The 18692-nt window shown below is 45.9% G+C and overlaps 1 protein-coding gene across 2 annotated transcripts in view; it reads right to left on the bottom strand.

Annotated features, from left to right (window-relative positions):
- INPP5A (inositol polyphosphate-5-phosphatase A) overlaps nucleotides 1-18692 on the bottom strand; it is a 164015-nt gene that overhangs the window by 71357 nt on the left and 73966 nt on the right. For both annotated transcript variants that reach the window (XM_079311993.1, XM_079311994.1), the window contains exons 5-7: nucleotides 11842-11905; nucleotides 8982-9085; nucleotides 3482-3534 (exon numbers count right to left, since the gene is read on the bottom strand). In XM_079311993.1, coding sequence (XP_079168119.1) covers nucleotides 3482-3534; nucleotides 8982-9085; nucleotides 11842-11905 — 221 coding nt within the window. The remainder of the gene's footprint in view (nucleotides 1-3481; nucleotides 3535-8981; nucleotides 9086-11841; nucleotides 11906-18692) is intronic.

The following is an 18692-nucleotide window of genomic DNA, read 5'->3' as shown; positions in this document are numbered from 1 at the left end:
AGCTATCCACTCCTGCCTGCCTGAAGGACAAACAGAAGGAACCCCTGGAGGACAAGGGGGTCCCACCTCACAGCTCACCCATCCAAAGCCATCCATAACCCACCCCATGGGGCCAAAGCATGCCTGTCCTTCCCATTTACTGCTGAAGGACTTCCCACCTGCAGCTTCCTCCTTTAAACTCAAATTTTCATCATATTACCTACTTTCCTGCAAATTATAGTGATTGCTGCCCCTTCCGCAGGGCTGACAGCAACCAGTTTCCCTGCTGTGGTCAGCCAGTTTCTCAGCCCTACCCAAATACTTCACCACCCCTACTCTGCTCTTCCAGTGCTCCTAGAGCTCAGCACTCAAACCAACAGAACACTCTATCTCTACTTATTATGCCTTGGCATAATAAATAATCACTGTGCCTTCTCCCTTCGTGTCCTTCACAGGATCTACCCATTAACACTCTCAGGAAGATAATAATGATCCATATTCAATTCCTTCTCCCCTGATCCTTTTCTCCAGCAGGGGTAATGAGTCAGTTATTCCCAAAATAGTATTGGTGCTTTTAAATTCTCCTCTCAGAGCGCAATGCCTTGCATTTCCCTGTTATCTTCCAATAGCACCTCCTCAAGAATATCAAAACTATTCTGGTTGCTGATTCTGACCATTGACATAATTGCAAAATTCCCAAGGTTGGTGCCTTACCTAAATATGGTAAGTGCATTCTGTACTCCACTCTCCCTAGCAAATATGAACTATTATATTAACTATATTTAAGACTGTAATGCATTCAGTGCACAGCCTTGCACCTGGTAAAACACTAACACTGAGAACTGTGGAACAGAAACAAACACCTTCACCTGATAGCCAGGATACTAAAAAACCCACAAAATAAAAGGACATGCAATTGAGGAGTTCTCTTTGATTTCTGCATAATGCAAAAACTCATGAATGCCCCAGGATTCTTTGTGCACACTAAAGACAAGTTAATGAAGAATAATGGATTTGAAGAACTTGGATTCACAGAGAAACTCAGCTGGGGCAGATCACTGATCCCAGAGGAGGAAAAAGGACAGTTCTCTGAAGTCTGTTAAGGTCACTTTGCTGTTTTTTTGGGACCCCTCTGTTTGTGGCATGAGGTACATCCTGTTCCTAGGTAGGGAAAATGAACAGTTCCCTTCAAGAACTCACACAGGAGTACTAACACCAAGAGCCTGGGCTCTGTTTTTATTGACCTATTAGGATGCAGAAATGCATTGAATAAAAGTCATGAATTATGAAATTGGTTCTCATGATTATGAACTTTGTTCATACACAGAGACTGGGGGCAAACACTCATCCCACCCTGAAGACCCACCTGAGTCTGCACTCAGACCTCCCTGGGTGCATTTTATAACCCCCTGTATTTTCCATTGTATTCCACTTTCATTTTCCAGAAATGGGTCAGAGTGAGTCTCCCCTTCAATCTCCCCTTAGAAACATCTGAGACCTTGATGGATGATGTGGATGACACCTGCAGGTGACTGCAGGCAGACCTGGCAGCAGGCTGAGCTGCTGAGGGGCTGGGGCAGCTCGGGGGCTGCTCACCCCTGCCCAGCACCCACACATCCCCTACAGCCAAGGACTGCCCTTCCAACACCCCACAGAAAAACACTGCGTTTAAACCTGGCTCTGAAGAACAGCTTTTTCCTGGAAAGGACTAAAAACAAATTCATGCTGTTTTTTCAGCACAGAGAAAATCCCAGAGGACAGAAGAGACAGAATTTAGGGAAGTCATGGCACAAGAGCAAAGGCCAAATTCTGATGTTAACACTCATTTCTGCGATTATCTAGGGCTGGAATCACACCCCACACATAGGGATTCAGAAAAATCAACATGAGCCTGCATTACCACCCAACTGCCTGCCCAAATTCTGGGTCAGTCTATAAAAGGAACAAGCCTGGTACCTTTTATGTTTTCACAGACTGCTTAATTAAATAAACATGCTTATGCCAACAAAGCCAGAACCCTGCTCAGTACTCAAAAGCCAGCCTAACATGAACATTCATGAGATTCCAAAATCAAGCTTTCTATTAAAAGATGTGAAACAACCACATGAGGAAGGGAGAAGTGTTGGACATTCATGCACAGTATGTGACTGTAACACAGGCAAGCAGTGAAGAGCAAAGGTGAGGCTCCATGGCAAAGGCAGATTTCCAGGTGGGCTCAGGGGAATGTGCAGGATGGCCAGGAATGAGTGTGCAGCAGCCAGGGTGAGGGCTGAACACAGCACCTGGCCCAGGTGAGCAGCAGGGCTCAGGGGCCACTGCACCTGAGCTGAGCCTGAGCAGGGCCCCAGAGCCAGGACCAGCAGCAGCACCTGCACAGCAGCATCTGCACAGCAGCACCTGCACAGCAGCATCTGCACACCTGCACCTGCACAGCAGCACCTGCACAGCAGCACCTGCACAGCAGCATCTGCACACCTGCACCCTGCACAGCAGCACCCTGCACAGCAGCACCCTGCACAGCAGCATCTGCACACCTGCACCCTGCACAGCAGCACCTGCACAGCAGCACCTGCACACCTGCACCTGCACAGCAGCATCTGCACAGCAGCACCTGCACAGCAGCATCTGCACACCTGCACCTGCACAGCAGCATCTGCACAGCAGCACCTGCACAGCAGCATCTGCACACCTGCACCCTGCACAGCAGCACCTGCACAGCAGCACCTGCACAGCAGCATCTGCACACCTGCACCTGCACAGCAGCATCTGCACAGCAGCATCTGCACAGCAGCACCTGCACAGCAGCACCTGCACAGCAGCATCTGCACACCTGCACCTGCACAGCAGCATCTGCACAGCAGCATCTGCACAGCAGCACCTGCACACCTGCACCCTGCACAGCAGCACCTGCACAGCAGCATCTGCACAGCAGCATCTGCACACCTGCACCCTGCACAGCAGCACCTGCACAGCAGCACCTGCACAGCAGCATCTGCACACCTGCACCCTGCACAGCAGCACCTGCACAGCAGCATCTGCACAGCAGCATCTGCACAGCAGCACCTGCACACCTGCACCCTGCACAGCAGCACCTGCACAGCAGCACCTGCACACCTGCACCCTGCACAGCAGCACCTGCACAGCAGCATCTGCACAGCAGCATCTGCACAGCAGCACCTTGCACACCTGCACCTGCACACCTGCACCTGCACACCTGCACACCTGCACCTGCACACCTGCACCTTGCACACCTGCACCTTGTACACCTGCACAGCAGCACCTGGTACACCTGCAGTACTTTGAGCAGCAGCACCTTGCACACCTGCACCTTGCACACCTGCAGCACTGTGAGCAGCAGCACTTCTCTGAATGCCTGAGCCCCTGCCCTCCAGGCAGTGCAGTGACTGCAGCACAGCTGCTCCAAGGACACACAAACACAGCGAAACACCTGCAACAGCAGACACACAAAACAAATGCAATCACAAACAAAGATGCAACTTACCAATCAGTAATACACCATCTGGTTCGAATGAAACCTTTCCTGGACCACTTGCACTGCAAAATAAGTGAATAAGAACCAATCACTTTAGTAAAGATCACTGTGGAAGTGAAATGTACAGGCAGGAAACAAAACACAGCAGAGCTCACCCATCCTTATAACCAAGGAGCACTGAACACAAACTGAGGTACCTTTAAAACAGATACTGTGTCTTATATAAATCCCTGAATTAATTGTATTTTTGGTCCTGCAGCAGTTACAAACTTACATGTAAAATTAATAAAAGCCCTGGCAGCTGTTTATAGATGAAAAATAACCAAATAGGAAAGCTTTCCAACTATATTTATGCTCAGCTTAAACCAGCAAATTCTTATTGCTTATGCACAAATGTTTTCTTTGTAATTTTACCTGAGCTGTAAAATGTCATCAGAGATTTACATCAAATTAAAATGAATGAGATCTGCTAGAAAGTGATTCCTCTTGCTGAGCCAAGCCACCCAGTATTGCTACAGAAGTTAAGAATTTAAATAATGGTAAAAGATTCCATTCATCATGAGCACACCATCAGCAAGGAAGCCACAATTCAGCTCGTGCCCATACGTGTCACTTCTGACACAAAATGAGGTTTTCCAGCAGCGCTTGTGAGCCATGCCACAGCCTGCAGCCTTCCACAAACAGACATGATTTGTTTATTCCTGTTGACAGTGCCTGGGCTAGCGTGCTCTGGCAGTGAATATTGCAGCACACAGCTCTGAATGATGGGGACAGTGCATCTGTAGGAAAAACCTGTGACTCCTTATTGTGGACAAATAACCAGCCCAGAGAGCATCCCCAGCCAGGGGCAGCACCCCAAAGCTCTCCTGAGACACTGCCAGCTCCATTTATCTGTATTCTCCTCAGTCCTATACACTGCTGAGACAGTGAAGGGCCTCAGCAAAACAAAGAGGCAAAAAGGAATCACAGAATCTCAGAATCATGGAATCACAGAATCACAGAATCACAGAATCTCAGAATCATGGAATCTCAGAATCACAGAATCTCAGAATCACAGAATCATGGAATCACATAATCTCAGAATCTCAATCACAGAATCTCAGAATCACAGAATCATGGAATCACAGAATCTCAGAATCTCAGAATCATGGAATCACAGAATCTCAGAATCATGGAATCACGGAATCACAGAATCTCAGAATCTCAGAATCATGGAATCTCAGAATCACAGAATCTCAGAATCACAGAATCTCAGAATCATGGAATCACAGAATCTCAGAATCACAGAATCATGGAATCTGAGAATCTCAGAATCATGGAATCACAGAATCACAGAATCTCAGAATCTCAGAATCATGGAATCTCAGAATCATGGAATCACAGAATCTCAGAATCACAGAATCACAGAGTCCCAGAATCTCAGAATCACAGAACCTCAGCCTGGCTGGAAAGCAAACACTCTGATCTTCCCCACCAGGACCCATGGCTGAATCACAGACCCCACAGTCCAGCCAGGTCCCTTCTGTGATGCTCACAAGGGCAGTTACAAGGAGAGATGTCAACACTTATTCAAAAGGAAACCAATTAAAAAAGTTACATGTTGAAAGCATTCAAAATTGGCTCCAATTTCATCTTGATATAAAAAAGGGAGCTTTGTAATTTCCTTCTTAAGTATAACTACACAAAACTTAAAATCAAGTAGTCCTAGACTACAGTGTGGTCCAAGATAATGTTTTCAATAATTTCTCATTTGCTATTTTCCTCTTTGGCAAAACTACCTGAAAAGATGCAGCAGCAAAGGAGACCAAGCAGATCACATTGTTTAGAGCCATATTCAGCTGGGTTTTGGGCATCTCCAAGAACAGACATCCCACAGCCTGTCTGGGCCATCTCCTGCTGTTTAAGCTCCTGGAGGAAGCTTTTCCCAGATTAAACCAGATTTTCTCTTGCTGCCCCTGCACACCTGGGGACAGCCAGGCTCTCACAGATCCCAGCCCAGTGCTGGATTATCTCCCAGGCAGATCAGTTTAACCCAAGCCCATGCTGATCCAAGCCAATTGTGCTCTATTTGCAGCACTCTGTGTTTCCTGTATTTCTGCATTCATTAAGCACCTCCTGCCACAGCCTTGCTCTCACTGCTGGAAGGGCAGAGTGTGAATGAGGTACCAGGGCACCTTGCCAAGCTGGAGCTGGAGCTCTCACACCTCACTGGCTGAATAAAAATAATTAATAAAAATAATACAGGTTTTAAAATCAGAGTTTGAAAACTGGTAGTTACATTCTGCCAGCTTCTCCTTAGTGAATAGAGTCCCTGAGGAGATTGTGCTGACCTTTAAAAGCCCCCCAGAACCAGCCCCTGCATAAATAACCCCTGCTACACTGGGGGAAAGGACCTGCAGGCAGCATTAACATGAGGAGAGAGGTTAGAGAGGGCTAATGTCAAAAAGCACTGTGAGCAATAAGTAATGCACACAAACCATGATTGATAATGACCAGCACTGAGCCTTAATTCATCTTTTCTCCATCATTTTACTGAGGGGGACCATATCAAATTAAATAGTGACCCAGAAAGGGTTTATTCAACCATACAAAGCAGGGCATGAAGGAAAGACATATTAAAGTGGTGATGACTGCAGTGTAATTGCAGCTCCTTAAAGGAACACACAGCTCAGGGGAAACCTGCAAGAGGAATCAGCCAGACCCTGGCAGCAGGAGCAGCAGCCAGCATGCCCAGCCTTCCTCACCACGGTGAGAACTCCTCCTCCTCCAGGAGCCACATCCCTGTGCTCAGCACACCCCGTGCTCACTGGACAGGAGACAGAGCTCTGCTGGGGCAGCCTGCCAGAAAAACAGTGTACAGAGCCATTCCCACCTCAGGATTCCTCCTCTCTCCCCTGATCAGCTGCTTCAGTATCTGCTTGGGGTCAGAGCCCCACAGGGCTCCAGACTGAGCCACTGCCAAAGGGAACAAGGGCAGGGCAGCACCAGGAGGGTTTGGGCTTTTCCCTGGCCAGAGGGAAGCCAGGAGAGCAGGGGGGCTGAGGCTGACCCAAGCAGGAGCACCTGCCCAAGGACACCTGTCCCACTGTGCCGTGGCACACACAGCTGCACACCACCTTCTCTCACCACTGGAACACAATCCTCCCACCCCAGGAAATAATTCACTGCTCAACAACCTGTCTGTGCCACTCCAGCAGGCTGCAGGCTCCCCATGCAGCCCAGACACAGACTGCAGCTCAGCACCATGCCCTCTGGATTTCTGGATCATGCCTGTGCTTCAGTACTTCTACATGAATGCAGAAAGTTTTGGAAACAGAATGCAAAGAAGAGCTTGGGAAGGAGGAAAGAGAAATCTGCTTTTCATTGCAGATTTCAAAGCAACAATCTTTATTTTTACTTTAACAAATAGTCACTAGCTGCTACACCATCTGTAAACCAGCATAAAACCAGGTGGAGATGACATAGGTCATCTTATGCTCTCAGAGAGTGATCTACATTTTAAAATAGGGAAAAAAAAATCCTACTTCATGTCCCAGAAAGGGGATACCACATCTTTCACCTTATATTATTAAGTCTCTCCTCAGATCCTCTGTTAATAGGATTCCTTTAGGCAGCAGATGGATTGTGAATACAGGCAGTTTCATCTACTAAAAGACAACATAAATCATAATTGAGAAAGGAGAGACTGCAGTAAGGTTATCACCATACAGCCTCCTCCATGAAAGGTTTGCATTAAAGCATTAGTGAAATTAATTCATCTTTCATAAGAGCTTTGAGCAGTATCTGTGATCTATGATAACAACCAATTTCTCACTATGAGAAAAAAAAATTACTCAGGCCTGATAGACTACACAAATCTGCTTTTTTTAAAATGGCCTAACATTATCTAGAGTGTTGCTCCCAGAGGCATCATTTGAGGTTTATGCCTTGCCAAGAGGACCCATAAATCAAGGCAGAAAGTTTTGTTAGTTTTATATGCAGTGGGCTGTAATTATTTTGAATTGCATTATGCCTCAATCACTGTAATTACTTTTAGATCATCCTTAAACAACTGCAATAAAATGAAATCAGTCTTAAACCATTTCTCAGACAAAAAACTGCAGATGTGATATGAAAGGTCTGGCTAAAACACACAAGAGCATGTCAGTGCAATGTCTGGGCAAATATGCTGCTCATGCCTTCTGCTGGGGAAACCCAAATTTCCAAACACAAACTATCTGTGGCCTTGTAACTGCTACTGCTAATACTAACATTTGTCTAGAGAGAACACGTGGTAGCAGGATTCATTTTGGCTTTATACAGAAACATGCCTGGGAGAAGCAAATCTATCCCCCTGCTGGTTTTTGCTGTTGCTGTGTCTGTGTTTGAGTTTTTGGTCTCCAGCTCTGCAGTCACCTTAGAGCCCCTGTGAACAAGAACAAACACCTGAGGAACCAGCTCCAGCTCCCTCAGGGATGTGACACTTCAAAGAACTATTTGAGGTGCTGGTTCACAGAAAGCAAATGCTTTGCAATATTATGTCAAAGGCACTTTTCCTTCCAGTACTCAGACGTAAAAATACATAGTTTAGTACCAAAGTCAGGAAAAAAAAACAACCTTCACCCTATCAATCCTGTAACTATTTATGTAATGCTCTGCCAAGCACTGTGCAAATATCCCTAAGTGTGTATATTTACAAATTCCAAATTAATTTTAGGAGTTTATTTATTTCTTCCTTTTATTAAAGCAGTGACATGCCTGTCTGATCCACAAATGTTACAGGAGTTCAACAAATTTATCCACTTGGTTTGAGGAGAACATTAACCATTAAACACCCAGGTTCTGGATGTTCCTAAGAAATTAAAACTGAGAAAATGAAAGGAAACATCAAAGAAAAGAGAGTCTGCACTTGCAGGTGCAGTGCAAGACACCCCCAGCTCTGCTTGTGCTCCTGCTTTTGACAAGACCATCAAAGCTCCAGCACCTCCCAGTTCTGAGAACGAGCACAAGAGGGGTGAGGGCAGCCCTAGAGGAGCAGCAGTGTGTGTTTGGGTCACACACACTGGCCCCTGCAGCAGGGACAGCCTGGGACAGTCCTGGGACAGTCCTGGGTCAGCCCTGGGACAGCCCTGGGATAATCCTGGGACAGTCCTGGGATCCTGGGACAGCCCTGGGACAGTCCTGGGACAGTCCTGGGACAGTCCTGGGATCCTGGGACAATCCTGGGACATCCCTGGGACAGTCCTGGGACAGCCCTGGGACAGCCCTGGGACAATCCTGGGACAGCCCTGGGATCCTGGGACAGTCCTGGGACAGCCCTGGGACAATCCTGGGACAGCCCTGGGACAGCCCTGGGACATCCCTGGGATCCTGGGACAGTCCTGGGACAGTCCTGGGACAATCCTGGGACAGTCCTGGGACAATCCTGGGTTCCATTCTGCCCTTATCACTGAGAGGAGCTGCTCAAGAGTTGCCAGAGGAAATCCAAATCAAAGCCAGTTTTGGGAATGCTTCACAGTTCTGTACATACCTCAGGGAAATAATCCTGTGGAAACTTCTCTTTTTCCAGCATGGGTGTGCTTTCTAAAGTGTCAGAGTAGATTTCTTTCCCAGTAACCTTTTTATACTTCTTAGCTAGGAAGAGAGATAAACCAAAATTAACAAACATAACTCCAACATTATGAGCACCTTCTCATGCTTATTGGCAAAGCAGAAGCATCTGCAAAACAGCTGCTAAATCAGCAGGATCTTATCAAAGATGAGCACATCTAAGAACCTTAGTTTAAAAAAATTAAACCTAGTTTAATTCCTCTGACACAGCTGATGTACAGCTGCCATTGTGCTGGGCCAGTGGATCCAGTTTCAGCTGGGAATGTGTAAGAGAAAAACACCAAGTTTTATCAAGAGCCTAAAGTGTTCAGTCCCACTGGATACCTGAGGAAGCATTTACTGAAATGCAGGACTGTGTTTGGGGAAAAGAGCTCTTTCTTTATGTGCTCCCACAGCACAACTGAACAAACACCTGGCAAATGACCTGGCATCATTCTGAGCAGTAATAATATAAATACAAATACAAATACAAATACAAATATAAATATAAATATAGATATAAATATAAATATAAATATAAATACAAATATAAATACAAATACAAATATAGATATAAATATAAATATAAAAATAAATGTAAATGCAAATACAAATATAGATATAAATATAAATATAAATGTAAATAAGAAACAAAGTCCCTGTATTTAGCAAAACTTTGATTGGTTTATTTCACATAGACAGAGCAATCAGTGCTGGGGGAACGTGAGGGGTCACTGCCCACCCCACACTCCCACCCAACTTGGTTTGCAGCTCCCTTTTTATAGGATGGTTTCCCTTGTAGTAATCAATAATTGTTCTTGTTTTGCTGTAGTAATTCTGCAAGGTCAGCAGGGGTGGTCAGAGAAACTTCCAAACTTGGTGGGACAGCTCTTGGGACAACTGGTCATGGAACCAGCTGGTCTGGCAGATAAAAAACCAGCAGAAGTGGGAAATCTGATCTTTAGCAGACAGTGTGTGATTGATCACACAAAGGCAGCAAATCTGATTCTGCAGATGTGCTGGGCTGTGTCAGAGCCTCGTTTTGCAAGCTGTCAGTAGATACAACTTACTTAAGAAACATAATATTCATAACAGGGGGGTTTAAAACCAAATGATTTAATCATGTATTTTCCTTTCTTTAGAGTCATGCTTCATTTCAGACCGAAGTATTCTGGTTTATACAAACCCTGACACTTTTATGATTAACACAAATGTTTTATCAATGTGTTGGTCAGCTGGACCTGCCCCAGCCCCTCTCAGACCCTCAGGACAGGCTGGGCACAGCTGGAATGGCAGGAAAACCTCTGAGCACCTCTGACCCTGTGCAGGGAGCCCAAGAGACCCCAAGAGACCCCAAGAGACCCACACTGCAGCACAGAACCTGCTGCTTTGCAGTGCAGGTATGTCTTCCTCACATCTGAAAAGCAACAACAATCCTTTTATCCAGTCTGTATTCAGTCACATCCAACTGTGCAGGGAATTTTGAAAAGCAACACTGATGTTCCAGGAATACTGAATTGTGCATAAACATCTCTTTCTTGCACACTTTTGAGCAGAACCAGAATTTCATAATGATTTTTGTGCAGAGAATGTTTGTATCCATTTGGATTTTTCTTCTGATTTAAGAGCTTAATACACTGTGAAAACGTCAATAGTCATGAGAGAAGAGGCAAGTTTTACATTTCCCCTGAAAGATGGGAGCCCTTGGGGTCATATTTTACAAACCCTGTGCTGGGAGATGGATTCTGCTCTGTTACAGGAACAGAGTGTGACTTACAGCACTGATTCACCCATCTCCTCACAGTTTCATTAAGAGTTTTTTCCTCTAAATGATGTTTGGGCCAAACCCATCCTTATGAGCATGGTTCACATTCCAGTTGGCTCTGCTAAGGTTTTCCCAAGCAAAATAAAGCAGTGACCATTTGAAGCATCTGTTTGTTGCTTTCCTATGGATTGTTTTCCTCTACACTTTTTTCTTCCATTTTTCCACTTCCTATTCACTTTTTTCACTTTTCAAAAATTCTGCACTGTACACACAGAGCTGCTGTTCAAATATCTCAGGGCAGGAGGACCCTGCACCCTCAGTTACATGAGCAGAGAGAATCTGTCTGTGAGAACAAGAAGAATTAATCCATATAATTATGGCAATTAGTTCAGTCATAGTCACCACCATTCCAACAGTGCCCTACATTAATGGGATGCCAGATGTAGTATTAATGTGACTCAGCTCAGGAAGCTAAATGAAGCTCAGGTATTTTTGTATTAAATATATACAGTTCTTAACTGAAGTGACATAAATTGTATATCTATATTCACCTCAGGAAGCATTCAATAATTTTCTATGCCATTTCTAATATTTAATGCACACAGCCTAGCATTACTTTCAGACTGGTGGGACACACAGGAGCTCCAGCCCAAAGGATCCCTGTGGGTTAAAGCAGTGCCACCCTCCTGCTGACCTGCCCTGCTGCCAAGCAATTCAACAAATCCACCCCAGCTGCTCTGCAAAGTGCCCATCACTGGTGCACAGTCCAGGTCTGGTCCTGCTCTGCTCTGCATGAAGAGCTGGGAGCTCTGCAGGGCTCAGGGCTCACTGTCACCCAAGGCAGTGATGAGTGCCCTGGCTTGCAGCCTGGGGGTCTGTGGAAGGTAAGAAAAGCAACACCTGCCCCAGGCTCCTGCATTTTACAGGAGCTGCACACATGGAAACACTGCCAGGCACCACCAGCAAAGAGGATGGAAAAGCTGCCTCCATGTATACAGCCATCAAAAACATTAAAAACATTCATTCCTCTGCTTACCTTTAAAATCAAACTGGTAGATGTTTTTCAAAGATTCATGAAGAAAGTAAAAGCTTCCTAGAGCCTGTAAAAAAAAAAACAAAACATGAAATTATAGAAATATAAACACTGGCTAACAAAACCTGAAAGAGCATCAGGATTTCTGATTAGAGAAAAACTCAAACTCAAGAAATTAAATACTAATAAATAAAATTACTGATGTTTACATTTTCTAAGATCTATAAAAATATTAATTTCTTTTGTTGCTTTCTCTGAAATGTCATCAGTCCTTACAAAGATGATCTCTAAGAGCTGACTGACCATGACAAGGGCACTGCCAGGAGAACATTCCAACACCAAACAGGTGAGATGGGTGACACAGACAGACACCATTCTGAGACCCAAACCCACACCCTTTTTAGTAACTTTATAATTTTATAACACTTCTGTTATAAAATCCTGACAATTTGTTCTTCCCTCCTGGGTCCCTCCCTGGCTCCTCTGGTGCCACAGGGACACTCAGGGACCATGAGCTGGCTGCTGGCTCTGTGCCCTCCACAGACCTGCATTCACTGCTTCTCCCCAGCTCATGACAGGAGAATTACATATCAGAAGAGAGAAAATGAAATCAAGTAAGAAAGAAAAAAACCAAAAAACAACAGGGCAAATAGATTTGATGGTGGAATATTTAAAACAAAAAAAAAAATTAAAAGGAGGACTTGATGAGCCTTTGGATACATCTGATGCACCAAACAGAAACTGAGAAAAACCCAGCCTGTTACTGGATAAACTCTTACTAAGAATAATAGAAGCAACCCATTGCCCAAAGAGGGTGATTTAATTTCCTGGCATCTTTTCCTCCCCCAGCAGAGCAGGGCTTGGCTGGGCTGCTGCATTATTGGTGAGATGCAATCACAGCCCAGGTCAGGCTCTGCTGCTTTGCCAAAGCACAGAGGGTGCTGCCCATCTCCCTGCTGTTTAACTGGAGAGGAAGGTCCCTGTGACCAGGCAGGCTCCTCTGGGGTCTTTCTTACAAAGAGGAGGAGGTGAAGGACCTGCAGCAGACATCCCTGTGAAGGTCAAGGGTGCTGCAAGCAGGACAGAAAATAAAACCTGGTGCAGACAAACACTGATATCCCCACCTGGCTCATCTGTTCCTGCAGTGCACAGGGCAAAACCTGACACATAAAGCTAACATTTTGCTATACAATACTCTTTAAGAATTCAGTATAAGGATGCAGCTTTTTCTCCTTACATGGCCTTCAGGAGAAAAAGAAAGGAGCTTGGCAAGCATCTGGAAAGGATTATCCCAAATGCCTCAAGTCTGGAAAATGTAAAAGCAAAAGGAAAGGGATCCTGGCAAGGGAAATGCCAGGCTGTGCCAGTCACCCTGGGGATCCATCCAGACGCCTGAGGCAGCTCAGGGATGTTTTACAGGGAGCTGTTCCCTCCCCACAGGGCAGGGACCCCGGGGCTCAGAGCCCCCTCCCCACAGAGCAGGGACCCCGGGGCTCTGCAGCCCCTCGGGGCATTCACTGCCAGGGGCTCAGAGCCCCCTGCTGCTGCTCCAGCCCCTCCTGCCAGCCCTCCTAAATACAAACAGGATATAAAACACAAACACAAACAGGGACCCGTCCAAGTCAGCTACAATGATAAAAACAGGACACCATTTAAATCTAGTGACAGAATTGTGAACTCTGAGCTTCTCTGTAATGTCAACAAGTAAACCAAAAGAAAGCAGATGCTCTAAACCCTGCCTCCCTTAGGGTGCCATACCCTATTAAAAACAGGACTGCCATTCATGCTTAAGCTACAACTTCACTCCTGACTGCCACAATTTGCTCATTGCCTCACTTTGTACAGTTTTAGTCTCATTTTAAAAACGAATCTTTAAGACTTCTGCAGCAGAAGTTCAGTTTGACAGTCTGCACTGTGGCATGAGCTCCAACCATTCTGCACAGTGAGTCTGTGGCACTGATGAAGAAACTCAGTCAAGTTCCAGGAAACCACCAACATTCAGACTGGCTGGGACTGTGCAATTCCAAACACCCCACTGAAAAAACCAAAACTGGAATGGAAATTACAGCTATTGCTATCTTCCTCATTATTACAGACTTTATCAGCCCATGGTACATAAATGTAAACTTGTACAAGTGATGGAATGCACTTATAATTCCCTGTCCTAACACAATGAAATCTATTAAAAGAACCTTTCAGAGCCTAGTGCCTAGGTCCTTTTGTTGAGGCAATTATGTTAATTCAATTTATTTCTCATAAATGTCAGTTTAGGAATAAAGTTAAACGAGATTAATTTAAAGTCTAAGAGCTGTGCTTTATTTTCTTATTTGCAATTTCAGTATCCTTGGAAAAGGCAGTACTGGTGCATACAGCAGCACATACAGTATCTAAGTGATACAGCACAGGAACACATTACAGATTATAAAACACCCAAACACCTTAAAGATCTCAAACATAAAGAAAGAAAGCTATTATTTGTTCCACTTGAAAGGCTGCTGGGATGGATGACCTCTGCTGTTAGCAGTAATTTTCCACACCAGCTGTAAACAGGTGTTTCTGCTCAAATGGAAGCTCAGGGGTCACACTGTCACTGTCCCTCCCTCCTCAGTCCCAGTGACATCAGAGCCTCACCACAGCACCCCTGCAATCTCCACCACAGCCTTCTAGAGCAGAAATAATAAATACAATAATAAAATAATGATTTCCTCAGGGAAAATAACCCCGAGGGCCACTGAGGCTGACTCCCCCATCAGGGACAAGGCATGTTCTGCACTGTGCCCCTCCAGACAGAGCTGCCATCCCCTGAACACACCAGCAGCAGCTGCAGCTCATCTGCAGCACCCAGAGCCCCATTCTGAGCTCAGACACAGCACAGCACAAAACCTGCACAGAGCTCAGACACAGCTCAGACACAGCACAGCACTGTCACCTGCACAGAGCTCAAACACAGAACAAAACCTGTCACCTGCACAGAGCTCACTCACAGCACACACTGGCACCTGCTCAGGGCTCACACACACCAAAACCTGTCACCTGCTCAGGGCTCTGCTCTCCCAGGGCAGCCACAGGCTCTGCTGCCCTGCAGTGAGTGCAGGCTGCAGCCACAGCTTCTCTGCTGGAATTCCCAAGCAGTCTGCAAACACAGACCAGTGGGGAATCCTGTCCCAGTGGCCTTAGGGCAGAGTGATGGATGGATGGCTCACAGTGAGGCTCAGATCAGAAAGCTCCCAGCTCATCAGGCCAACCTGGCAGCCCCTGGGGCTGTAACTGTGCCCAGGTCACTGTGCTCAGTGCCACCAGAGGCTCCCAGACCAGCCCAAGCTGTGCCCAGGGATACAGGACAGCACACGTTATTCCCAGGGTTGAGAGGAATTGTTCCCTGGCACAGCTGTGGCTGCCCTGGACCCCTGGCAATGCCCCAGGCCAGGATGGACACTGGGCTGGAGCACTGGGACAGTGGGAGGGGTCCCTGCCATGGCTGGGGGGCACTGGGGGGATTTGGGGTCACTTCCAACCCAAACCACTATTCTATGAATCCTTGATTTATACCTTACTAATGAAGTCAGGAGCTGACAGGACAGAAGGGACTTCATCAGAATCTGAGTTATGCCAGAAATACATGGACAGAGCAACAGTTGTGGCCATGAGGAAATACCACACAGGCAGTGCCAGTCAGTGCTGAAACAAAGTCAGGTGGCACAGTCATGAACAGCACTCATTTGTAGCTGGGCCAGGTTCTTATGAAACACACAAAATGGTAAAACAGATTCTTCTGCTGTCCCCCTGTTCAGTAAAACCAACAGCTTGGCTGAAGCCCCTGCAATCAGTCAGAGAGCACCCAGGGTCCTGCAGGCACAGCAGGGAGAGCTCCCTTTGTGCCCTGCCAGGACTGTGGGTATCAGCCACCAACAGGAGCACAGCAAACACATCCTGCCCTTTGTCAGAATGCCCTTGGGAGCCCCAGGAGCCCAGGGAAAGGCTCCTTATCTCAGGCAGGGCTGCTGCTATCAAACAGCTTCTTCCGGGCTGCCAGGGGTACCTGGGGCTGCCCACACCTGGGTCTCACCTGTGCTGCACTGCAGACACTGCAGCACCTGAGCCAGGTGAGCACAGCGTGAGCAACAGCTCCACACCCCCCAGAAAGGCACTGGGGAGGAAAAACAGCATCTTCTCCTGCTAGACTGAATATTCACTGCACTCAGCTGGGACCCAGAATGATACTCACCACAGTATTAGAGATTTCTTTCATTATTCCTTACAGAAAGACTTGTCTGGGAAAACTAGTGCTGATGGCAAGAGAAACAATTGGTTCTGATGGATTACACATCTGGCACTATTAAAAGCACTATTCTAATTATACAGAAATTTTGCCACAAAAATTTGAAGATTTTAATAGCTGTAGGTTGTTTTTTTTAAACAGTTAATTGGCATAATTTCTTTTTAAAGTCCACCATTTCAACTGTGGACATTTAATGCAAAAAGGAAATAGATGAATAAAAGTTTAATTACTGTACAGAGTAAACATTTACTGCACTACCTTACTAAATGTGACAGTTAATATATAAAGATTGCTTTAAATATATTTAAAATAAATTGCCAATGATGACACAGAAACTGTAATTCATGTAGTCATAAAATCCATAATTAGCTTTAATGAATATTTAAAGTCAAAGTTCAGCCCAACTTTTTCAATGTTTAACCTCCTATATCAATACAGTTCAAGGAATTCATTTATCATGGAACATGACAATGTCTGAATATGAATTAGCAGGAGCTCTGCTGACAGGAAGCCCTTATCTCCCCCCAGCCTTTTTGGCTCTGCTGAATGTCAACAGTGAGTTTGGCACGCCTGGCTCTATTGACTGCCCGCCTGCTTCGCTCCAACCATTAAAAAACTATTTCACATGTTTATAAAGCCCAGCAGCAAGAGCAGCATTAGCTTCCCTTTAGCCAGATGGGTCTGTGAGTGGCCACCTGGGCAGGGCCAGCCCAGCCAGGCTGACACTGCACACAGGCACTGCAGGGCTGCAACAAACCCTGCCCCACTCTGGGCTCATCCCAGTGGGGCTTAGAGCCTGCAAACAAAAACCCAAACGGGGAGAAAGCAGAGCCTGGACCAGCACAGGGGCTGCCTGTGCCCAGGGCTGCTTGCCACCACCCTGCAGGGCTGGGGTGCCCTCCTGGCCCAGGACTGGGGGCACCTGAATGGCTCAGGGGATGGGCACTGCCCTGCAGGGCACCTGAATGGCTCAGGGAATGGGCACTGCCCTGCTGGGCACCTGAATGGCTCAGGGGATGGGCACTGCCCTGCAGGGCACCTGACACAGGTACAGACACAGGTACAGACACAGCAGAACAGCTCTGGAATCCTGCTGGGAAACCAGCCATGGCCACCTTGGATGTTTGTGGCAGTTTGGACATGCTTTGTGGAAACACCTGCCCTTAGTTTGCCATACAATGTCAGTTTTGATACCACTGCCCCTTTCCCAGAAGCAAAGGAAGGGCAGGCTGCAGTACAGGCTGGATCCAGCACACCTGAACAGTGACACCCATGGGACTTGGTACAGTTTCTGCTGCAGTTCTGGGCACACTCAATCCACAGCCAAATTAACACCAACCGCCTAATTCCCATTCAAGGTTAAGAAAACAGGCTGGGTACACTGATCAACTCATTATAAAATACTCTATCACTTCTTATTTGCAAACAAATTAGGTGTCCAGCAATTTATCACTTCCTGAATTAGACTTATCAGCTAGAGCACATAGAATGAGAGTGGCACTGAGCCTGCCTGGCTGCCCTGCTCCAGCTGGGGCTCAGACACAGAGCCTGGTGGAGCCCCCCAAGCAATCCCAGCCCCTCCTGCAGCTCTGCACTGCCCCAATCACTCCTCAGTGCAGTGTCACACACAGTGGGCTCCAAAAAACTTCAGAAACTCCCTCCAAACAGGCCTTGGTCTGCATTAAAAACACCTTTCAGCTACGTGTGATATTTCCATTAAACCAGCTGGAACTGTCCACTCAGAGGGAATAAATGCAGTGGCAGGACTGGCACTGCAGATTCCCCTACTCCACCAAACCTGACCTGTAAGTGCTCATACACAGCTTTGCATCTTGCACTGTTTATTTCTAGTCTCTTTCACAAGGTTTGGGTACATTCAGATGGGTTTATCTGTTCAGGTTTCCAAGGCTGAGACTTGTCCACATGGCAGACTGGAGTAACTATTTAAAAATCCTAAAATGTCTAAATCCCAAGTAACTTAAATGCTTAATCAAGAGATGATCATAAAGAAGAACTTGCAGTCCTGGTCATTAAAGACACCTCAGGGAGGTCTCTGCTGGCAGCAACCAGCATGGCACATTTTCTGGAACAAAAACAGCCCAGGAGCTTTTGTTCTCCTGTTCTGGAGACTAATAGAAAAATGAGGGACCTTCAGCTACCATAATCCACCTCTGTCACCTCTAATAATTTTGTTACAGCAAGTGAAAATCACATTCAATTTAAAAACATTACTTGGGACTGGTTAATTCAAGACGAGAAAAATTAACAAACAAAATCTCTGACCTTTATGTATATATATTTCTATACATTTTATACATTTATATACATTTTATACATGTATATACATGTATATACATTTTATATATTACATGTCCAGTGAGTAAATGAGTAACCTGCATGCAACCCAATGCATGAGCAAAGAATATTTAATGCCACTTTTGATACTGACACATTTCACAAAAACATTTCCTATTTTAATCACAAATCAATTAAGTTAAAAAAATATGAGACGGAGGTTCTTTTTCTGAAAACCGAGATTAGAGGCAGAGCAAGGAACCAGCCCAAGCTAAAGGAA

This window comes from Erithacus rubecula (assembly GCF_903797595.1).
Source record: "Erithacus rubecula genome assembly, chromosome: 9".
Taxonomy (NCBI): Eukaryota; Metazoa; Chordata; class Aves; order Passeriformes; family Muscicapidae; genus Erithacus; species Erithacus rubecula.
Note: the sequence above shows the minus strand (reverse complement) of the source record. Positions and strands in the feature narration are given on the sequence as shown.